Source organism: Cornus florida, unplaced genomic scaffold, assembly GCF_030987335.1.
Source record: "Cornus florida cultivar Cherokee Brave unplaced genomic scaffold, ASM3098733v1 CherokeeBrave_3.0.0_Hap2_Chr10, whole genome shotgun sequence".
Classification (NCBI taxonomy): Eukaryota; Viridiplantae; Streptophyta; class Magnoliopsida; order Cornales; family Cornaceae; genus Cornus; species Cornus florida.
In genome coordinates, this window is record NW_026775580.1 from 51,389,676 (window position 1) to 51,399,323 (window position 9,648).

At 35.4% G+C, this 9,648-nt stretch overlaps 1 protein-coding gene across 4 annotated transcripts; it reads right to left on the reverse strand.

Annotated features, from left to right (window-relative positions):
• Positions 1 to 1,918: 1,918 nt before the first annotated feature.
• LOC132279058 (UPF0235 protein At5g63440) lies at positions 1,919 to 9,098 on the reverse strand. 4 transcript variants are annotated; one of them, XM_059780981.1, is made up of 7 exons: positions 8,814 to 9,098; positions 6,128 to 6,242; positions 4,247 to 4,400; positions 3,861 to 3,957; positions 3,050 to 3,138; positions 2,901 to 2,969; positions 1,919 to 2,163 (listed from the first exon to the last, which is right to left on the reverse strand). In XM_059780981.1, the coding sequence occupies exons 1-7, from the start codon at positions 8,926 to 8,928 to the stop codon at positions 2,104 to 2,106; spliced, it is 699 nt and encodes a 232-aa protein (XP_059636964.1). In that variant the 5' UTR covers positions 8,929 to 9,098; the 3' UTR covers positions 1,919 to 2,103. The 4 variants fall into 4 exon arrangements, with proteins under 4 accessions (XP_059636964.1, XP_059636967.1, XP_059636966.1 ...); XM_059780984.1 differs by having other exon boundaries at positions 6,128 to 6,228; positions 8,814 to 8,944; XM_059780983.1 differs by having other exon boundaries at positions 6,128 to 6,402; positions 8,827 to 8,938.
• Between the last annotated feature and the right edge of the window lie 550 nt (positions 9,099 to 9,648).

Below are 9,648 nucleotides of genomic sequence, written 5' to 3' on the forward strand. Positions count from 1 at the left end.
TTATATATAAAATATATATTTAATATTTTTAAGACCTTGTTACACTTTGTTGGAAGTGTCGGTTAGGTAGTAATTTAAAAGTTTGGTCAACTTATTTATTAGTCCAATTTGATCACATTGGACTAGGTTTTTTTTTTTTTTTTTTTTTTTACATAATAATAAAAGTAGCGTTACCCGCACCTACCCCGCCATTAAACGAAGGACGCGGGGCAGAGTCGATATTTTATCTACCGGAGTAGGGGCAAGGATGGTATACTAATTAGAAACCCGTCCCAAACTAGGAGCGGAGTTGATATGACGGATTTTCTAACAGAGCAAAGTAGGGTTTTAGCCAAACCCATCCCAACTTCACCCCGTTGTCATCCTTAACTACAAAAAAATAAGGAAATATACCAAGCCAAATCTAGGTTTACGTTAAATGCTCATAAATTTATTTTTTATTATGCATCACGTCTTCTCTTAAATTTAAATTTAAAAGTTTAAAATTGTTTCTTTTTTTCTAGTTGACACTCACACATCCTTTTCCAATGAATTATTTAAAACTCAAAAGGAGTCGAACCTTAAACTTAATACTGCATGAGGCAGTAGAGCTAAGTGACTAGTAATGTTTCTTCTGTACTTAAATGCTAATATAATAATAAATTAACTGTAGAAATATAATCAAATGGTAAAGAGAGGATAAAAAGGTTCAATTTGTAATTTGAAATAGTGACCTACGTTTATTTCAAAATCAACCTTACTAAATTTTAATTTATTTATTAAACAAACTTTTAACATGACTCTTTCAACCACTCTTAGTTCTGGAGTTCGCAATTGTGGTCTTTGCCTTACGTATTTGGAGGCATTACCTGTTGGGAGAATCTTTCAGATTATTTAGTGATCACAAGAGTCTGCATTATTTGTTCACTCAGCGGGAGCTGAACATGAGACAGCGCAGATGGTTAGAGTTTGTGAAAGACTATCATTTCTCTATACAGTACCATCCAAGGAAAGCGAATGTGGTGGCATATGCACTCAGTCGCCGACCCTATACAAGTCTCTCTTCTTTCTGCTTTATTCACTACTGAGTGGAATGCTTTGAGGACAGTTGATGAGTTGTCTGATGCTTTTATGGCTTATATGGTAGTTATACCTTCTATCATTCACAAAGTTTTGAAGGCACAGCTCACAGATCAACAGTATATTGACAAAATTGCAGAGATAACTTCTGGGGAGGTTCCATTTTACTATGTTGGGACTGATGAATGTTTGAGGTACAAAGGGCGTTTAGTAATACCTCCTGCTGACGATTTAAAGCGGAAATTAATTAATAAATAATTAAGTTGGAATTTATTGTTGCATCTAAAAGATGTAACCAAGATTTATTTTGTGTATGTACATCCGCACCAATCAACCAAGTTATTTTTTGTATTTAGTATTGATTTATGCAGTATAAAGATTAGTTAAGAGGTTCTACCCCTTGCTAAGGAATTTGTTAGCATCATTGAGCCATAAAATGATAAGTATTTCAAATCTCTAATGCAATTTATAAGTTTTAACAATCATTTCCAGTTGAGAAAACAAAAACACAATTTATAAACTCTGACTTCTGATTTCTGCTTTCAAATTTTTGTGGAACTGATTCTAGGGTTCTGTCAAATGCTCTATGCAGCAGGAAGAAGGCCTGAAGTAGATCCTAGCTTTAACACCACAGAAATACACTTGTTATTGAAAGGTAAATTCTGCTGCCAAAAAACACTTACTCCATGAACTAGGATGTAACAAGATTGACTCTACATTTTTTAATTTTGTTATATGAAAATATTTCCCTCTGCTGAAAAAAAGTACAGAAGTTGGAAAGCAATCCTGTTCATAACTGAAACTCCCGCTCTTGGGTACATCGAATATTTATTAGAATCAATGCTATATTTGACAGGAGTACATTAACACAGATCAAATATTTCACACCCGGGAAGCATATCATCCACACGGATCGAGTAATTCAAATAGTACAATGAAATCACTGAATTTGTCAATTTGATGCAATGGGAAAACGTTAATATGAAAAACTATTAAGAAAAATAATGTCATAATCCCAGGAACCAAATGTAAACTTAAGGTCAGTTAAGGTTGTACAGCTTCCAGAAGCTTCTCATATACTTGTCTAGCAGACAAATCTTCCACCTGGTTCAAATATTCAACCCATTTTTAGTATCTTAAAGAAGAAAAACCCGGATGCATAATGGTCTTTTACAGCGTGAGCATAAGAAAACTGAAAGAACCAGAAGTTTTCCCAGTTTAATGATGTGTCCATCAAAATCAAATGGACGGTTATTGAGGACAAAAGACCAGACAAGTTTAAGCAATAGGGTGAATAACTTTTGCCAGTTCAAAAGACTATAATGAGTGGGCGATCATTCGTGTGAAATTAGGTCACTTTGTGAAATTAGGTCACTTTGCGGGCGATCACTCACATAAAATTAGGTCACTTTACCTCTGAACATTGTAACCTTATTTCCAGTTCACTAATTTAGTTAAATGAAATATAAAAGCAAACTATGTCATTAGATTCTAGTCCTAAGATGTTGAAGAACTAACATGCCATCTTAAACAATAGTGCACAAGCAACATATAAGACATAAAAATGGGGCTTGACATTGCCCCCTGGTATTTGAAATCCACCGCCACAAAACCACGACATATTGGATTCTATTCAAACAGCATGACTCATAGAATATGGTCATGTTAGTGGGATTACCATAATATGGTATTACCTATCAAGGAACTCATCACGCAATTTCAGTGAACTGAGTGGTCCCGCAGAATCATCAATTGAATTTCACAAAAAGAATTACCAGAACACACATGAAATAGACTAGTGCACGAAAAGACACAAAATTAGAAATTAAATTTAATCTCACCACAAGGAGTTTTGATTTGTTATTCCACCCTCTCTGAAGGGTCATCTGGCTTAGTCTCAGACCCAGCACCTGTGTCAAAAGTAAAATAATAGAGGCTCAGCTCGACAATTTAGATGTGATAATTGAATATTGAGGCTCAAATTTAGTACTTTGCCCATGAACTCTAGAAGTTCGCTGTTAGCTTCACCGCGAGCTGCAGGCGCAGCAACGGTTACTCTAACATCATCAGCATTCACCCCTGGTACAAGCAAAATGCAAAGATGAGGTTCTATATTGAAGAATCCACCATTCTAATCAAGTTGTAGCATAAAAATAAAAACATATATATCTAAAAGAGAGGATATAATGGAAGGTGTTCTGCAAGGATAAACAATTGAAGCAAACACCGCATTCCCTTTTGGCTTTACTTCGAGCAGCATGATTTACGCAAATTATTAGTATCACAAATGTGTGTGTGTGTGTGTGTGTGAGTGTGTGTGTATGATCCATGTTTATTTTTGCTTCTACACTGAGAAAGTATCAGTGCCACGTGTTGAAATAATCAGTGAGGGTAGAAAAGTTTGTAGTCATTATAATCACCAACTCCTGATGCTTGATGCCCAAATGTACGCTCACGTGATCAAAGTCATCTTCATACTCCTTTATTTCATTTCCGATCTTCATTTGGTGCTCAAAGAAATATTTTACTACAGCAAGTAGTGTAGATTTCAAATATGGAAATAACAAATGATCAAAATCCTGATGTGCGCACTTTGAACCTAGGTTTTCTTTATTCAAACCTTCACTTTTTATACACTATAATAATGAAAGCACATTTAAAGGATGCACGCAATTTGGTATAATTACCAAATAATTCAAAAATTATATATTAAGTATTTGATTTATTGATCAAGAATGTGCTACAAAACTGAAAGCATATAAGAAATTATAAAATGAGGAGAGACTGAACAATTGGTTTACTTGTGATTGCTGAGCGTTGTGCGCGGTCTTCAACTTCTATTGCCACTTGAACAAGCCCTCCTTCTAGCTGTGATATGCATGGTGGGACAGGAGCATCCTACAATATATTTCAGAACAATTATTGTGTTTCTGGAGCACATATTCAGATGTTCAGGAATGAAGGACTGAGAAAGCATTACTATGTATGATTCTTGATTGCATGATGACTTGGGAACAGGATATAGTAAATCAGAAATAGACACCGTCAAGGGCTTAACGCCTTAGCTTAAATGGTGTATACTACTCTTTCCAAATGGAAGGTTGAGGATCTGGGTCCCTAATAGAAAAGGGTACCCATAAAAAGAAAAGAAAAAAAGTGTCATCAACACCCACAGCAAAGTCTTTACCTGAGGATTAGTTTCAGCAGCAACCGTACTAAGGCCACCATCAACCACATATATGAAAGAGGCAAATTCAAGATCTTCTTCCGCACGGTAGCAGACAAGCAGCCCACATCCCATGCAGTTCATACGGAATTGCTTCTCCAGTTTCCCTTCACCACTGGATAAGGAGGATTCACAGTAAGGAAAATGAGACTCAAACTCATAAAATAGACCAGCCTAAATGGTAGCACAACAAAGAAATTGAGAAGTACAAATATTTAGTGCAGGTGATTACTCATAACCGAGTAGAGAATACTGCATTTTTCCCTTGTCCTCTCCAAAATATTCCCTTTCCAACCCAATTTAGAACCTACTATATTTGAAATACAATTTAGTTATCATGCAACTTAAAAGCAAAACTATAAGTAATCATCATGTAACATTAAAGCCAACTTGGCCAGACAAGTGGCTAATGCATATCCACCTTTCATTGCAGCCACGGATAGATTAAAGCAGCAGAGTGGAAGTTTACAGTGCATCATAGTAAGCGCCCACCCCCCACCCCACCAAAAAAAAAAAAAAAAACAAACCTCCTGAAAAAGAGGAGAGAGAAGAGGGGTGTAGCTGATTTTAACTGATACTAAAGAATTTTACATATTTATTGTGAAATGTTGGAAGTTCAAATGTACCAATTTTTTATAATTTTCATTCCTGGCTCTATAATTAGAATTTAAATGATCACAAGTATAATCTAACTACTGAATTTTTTTTGTCACCCTTAGTTATTTAAGGCAGCTCTCGACCAAGGTACCAATCTAAGAGCAAGTGACTTAAACAAATATTTATGCTCGTAATTTGCTGCTGCTAAAGATTACTATTGGAATCAGTGGTTGGAGATATCACCGGTGAGGAAATTCACACGTGATATAATAATAGAAACAAATATAAATATCAAGTATGTTCTCGGTATTTTTTTAACAAGTTGCTTGGCAAAAATTTTATTGTTTTCCATTTCTATATAATACTACTGCATAAAAAATAGGTCATGCTGAGCATCCTCGAAGGCAAAAGATGCAATGTCTGACAAGCAAAAAACGCATCATTTCCTATGATAAGAAAAGGAACCACCATTATACGTAGCAGAAATTATAGAAGCACATGCATCAGTAGGGAAGCAACAGACACATCTAAATACTAAAGACTCTAAACTAGCAAGTGCTTCAGAGATAAATTTTCCTCTATTGCTACAGGACTCCACGGTCAATTGAAAAAGTTGTGGTTCTAGTTTGTGGTTAAACCTAAATGGAGGTATCCGGTGAGCCTCTAGATAGGCTAGTGATTTAAAGTTGATTATTATGAATATAGTGGAGTAACCTTTTTGGTAACAATTGCATCATATGACACAAATGTGACACCTAATTGCAACAGTAATAGAAATGGCATCCTCCTCTACTATTGGCTATATCAAATTGGCATTTGACTCCCAGAATTTGAGATTTAATGACAATCAAATACTTTTAACAGATGGACTGGACCCAAAATTGTGTCACTAAAACAAAGGCTAGTAGTAAAAATAATCTTACACATGCACCTCAATGCATTTCTCATGAGAACACTAAAGGTTTCTAGGTTTCTCATGAGAACACTAAAAATTTCTAGGTTGTTCAATTACAATGGCCAATAAATAACAACAGTTTTGGAAAAAATTATGAGTCGCGTCCTAACAATTAGAAATAAATCTATCCTGATATCTCTTCTTTTTTCTAAATTATGTTCTTAAAGCAATGTTTAGGCTCTAGTAGAAAGTAGTATTTGAATACATTAAAAAATGGAATTAGAAATACGAAAAAGAATCCATGTGATAATGAACACAAAACTTTGCACTGAAGTATAATGGGTCATCACCGTTTCAACAGAACTTTTCCTCCCTCATTTATGTTGAGCCTTGCAAGATGCTTCTTCTTGTCCAATACATATGCTTTGTCAGTCTTCCTTTTTGGCATTTTCTGCAATTGGGTATCTTACAGAAAATATATTTTACTATGGAAGTTTCCTTGCATCAATAAATAATGCTTTAACAGAAATTAAATATAACATATAACAGGGAAGTTCTTTCCAGCAGGAGCCCATATCAAAAGTAGTTGAATTCAATATCTACAATCAAGTGATCCATCGATATCCTACACAGATCAAGTAAAAGGATATTATACTTTGTGCTTCAAGACAGTGAGCATTAGATTAAAGAGGCAAATAACTTGTCTACTTTATATTTCCAATGGAATGACATGTGCCGATAATTTTACAGACTCTACAACAGAATAAGGTCTTACGCGCTAAAAATCAACAGCAAAATTTCATTTCAAAAAAGTCCAATACAAAAAAAGTTAGATATCACCTTTCAGAATATACAAACAAGTAACCTACCAAAAAAAGAATATACATCAAAGTAATGCACAGAAACATATTTGACTTTGTCACTTCATTAAAGATAGAGGACATCAGAGATAAAAGCACAAATTGATATAAGAAGGGCTTACGATGGAAATACATGGTTAATGGCGCTTTACATAGCCTTTTCTGTTTGTTTGCTACTTTTTTCATCTCTTTGGTAACATGGCCTTTTAGTTAAATTTATCTAGTTTAGTATAGGGTTCAAACCTATTTTATTCTCCCAACAGTTCTAAAAGCACCAACCAAAAAAGAAAAAGGTTCCTGTACTTATTCTTCCTAAGCAGGAAGACAAAATGAAATAATTTTTTTTTTATAAATAGAATTTCATTAAAAGTGCTCAAGAGGGAAGCGCATTACAAAGTGAAAACAAGGGCTAAGAGGGCCCACTATACTGCCAAAGAATTCACAAAATCAACTATATCCCCCATAGATCAGCAATTTGACCTTTGTACCTTAGAAGGAGAGGCAATGGACCGCCTATTTGACATATGGGGTTTCTTTTGCCCAAAAATAAAAATAAAAATAAAAAATAGAGAACTGAGAATAGAGAATTTAAGCACCCATATCAGAATCTCCTACAGCATGATGGCGGCTGGACTTGCAGCCCTAGGAGTCTCCACCACGAGAAAAACTTGGTTGCGCCCGTTGCACCATGCAGCGGGCGCATCCAAACCATGCGTGTAATACACGCGCGAGTGTGGTAATGTACTGTTGGATATGCCAGTTACACGGTGCAACAGATGCAACCCAGTTTTTCTCGTCCACCATGATAAAAATACATCAAAGGGAGTACATTACCAATAAATAACCTAAACTGGTTCATTAATTAACTATATGATTTCGAGCAGCATTTCACCAGTCGGCAGTCTCGATATGTCATGTAAACTAGCGACTAACCCCATGATTGAAATTTTGACTCTGGATTTCTGGTTTGCCTTTGTATGACTATGACAATAAAATTTGTGATAGTTGTGTGTTTGGCAAACATCATCGGAATTCTTGAAGGCTAGAACATGAAGAACAAGTCAACCACTGAAGCTCAAGCAAAACAATCGATCCTAACAAGAGGAAGCGGACCTTGGGAGCCCTTATGTGGATGATAGGGGAGTTAATATTGTCAGTCTAGCATTAGGGGAAGAATGCATACGTTTCTTACACACTGCAGGGATGGTGAGAAGAGATATATTTCACATCCCAGAGTTTGAACTATTGATTTGCATAACTGGAATTAACCAAAAAAGTTTATAACGAAACCAGGAAATCCAATTTGAGTACCTCTACAGAATAGACCTTCAGGTAATGGCAACAAGTAATTGAGTTCAGTAGTTCCTTGTATAAAACTATGGACTATAAAGATAAAATAATATAGAGAAGGATATATAGAAGACAATAAATACTATCTTTCAGCTAATTCTTTTTTTTACTCAAAATTCACCACCCACACCTAATAGAATTACATATACACACAGCTAATAGGGCTGCAACTCGGGTGGGCCTATCCCGAAATAACCCGAGCCCAACCCAAAATTTTGTGGGCTTGGGCAATATTTTTCTAATTTCAGTTTGAATCTGGGCTATATATTTTGAGCCCGAATTCAATTCGGGCTGGGCTTGGGTTAATATGAATGAAGCCCGAAACCCAACTCGAGCCCGAAAATATTATATATATTTATAATTATACTTAAATTACAAGAATGTAATAATGTAATAGCCAAGTTGGTACTGTGCTTGGGATTTATGCTTCAGGTTCGAGTGGCTGCAGTATTAATTGATTTATTTTTTACACACAAATTCTTCTGAGGTGGGCTTAGTGCGGGCTGGGCTGGGCTTGGGCTGAAGATTTTCTATATGATGAATGCCAAGCCCGCCCAACCAGCCCGAGTTGCAGCCCTAAAACAAACTGATTCCTCTTCAAAAGGAACTGCACAAATTTATGGCTAATTTTGGCATTGACATCATTTCCCAACAATTAAAGATGAAAACAAGAAGAAAACGGAACCTAAAATTAATCTGAACCAAAATTTTCTAACATAGGTAACAATGCATTTATAAATATAGCGTGTCTAATTCGATTGAGACCATTCTAGAGCTAGCAAAAGATCAATTTGGGATCGAGAAAAGTAGAGAAAGAGAGGCAAACCAGTAATTAGGACATGAGATCCACAGTGCTTGCAGTAATAGACGAAGAGATCAGAGTCATGACCATCTGGTCTTGCGTCCTCGCTCGAGTACGTGTGCGTCGTCCTCTTTGGCATCCTTCCCCACTTCTCCTCTCTCTATATATATACACACACAACACACAATCACACACACAACACACAATCACACACACATACAAAGCACAGAGAAAAAGCCCCCGCCTGAGACCCAAAACGGGAAAACCACCTCTCTCTCTCTCTCTCTCGATCTCACCTTGTAATGAAAAGTCCTCCCAGACTGTGTAAACATTTGGCGGGCCGGGCCAGATCATTGTGCTGATCAGTCCTAAACAATGTTGAGCCCAAAACCCATTCACATGCTTATGCTTCGTGAGCTTGTATAATAGAGCCTGTTTATTTTTAAAATTTGTTGTATAAAAATTTGTTTAATGGACCGTTTTTTAAAACTAAGCTAAAAGAGATAACATGCTTGGTTAAAAAAAATTCTCTAGAATTAAAAATAAATAAATAAATAATTGTTATCAAATAGATTTACACTAAAATATTGTCAACCAAATAAATTTTTATACAATTTTTTAATTTTTAGTTCACAGAAAATTATTCTAAAAAAATTAAACAACTATTTCAAGAAGTTTTCAAAAAATTGTATTATGTTTTTTCTTAAAAATCCATAATTTCCAAATTGTACTTAATTACATAACACACAGATATATATATATATTAGAATTAGTAATCTTTCATTCACCTTTGTCATTATGATCACAATTCACAAGTGAAATAAATTTTAGCTCCGCTTAAAGTCAGTGTCATGATCCA

Coding starts and splice junctions, on each gene's coding strand:
- LOC132279058 (XM_059780981.1), bottom strand. CDS start 8,928: ATGCCAAAGAGGACGACGCACACGTACTCGAGCGAGGACGCAAGACCA. Junction 4,401..6,127: donor GGAAAAGTTCTGTTGAAACG/GTGATGACCCAT, acceptor CTCCTTATCCAG/TGGTGAAGGGAAACTGGAGA. Junction 2,164..2,900: donor ACAAATCAAAACTCCTTGTG/GTGAGATTAAAT, acceptor TATTTGAACCAG/GTGGAAGATTTGTCTGCTAG.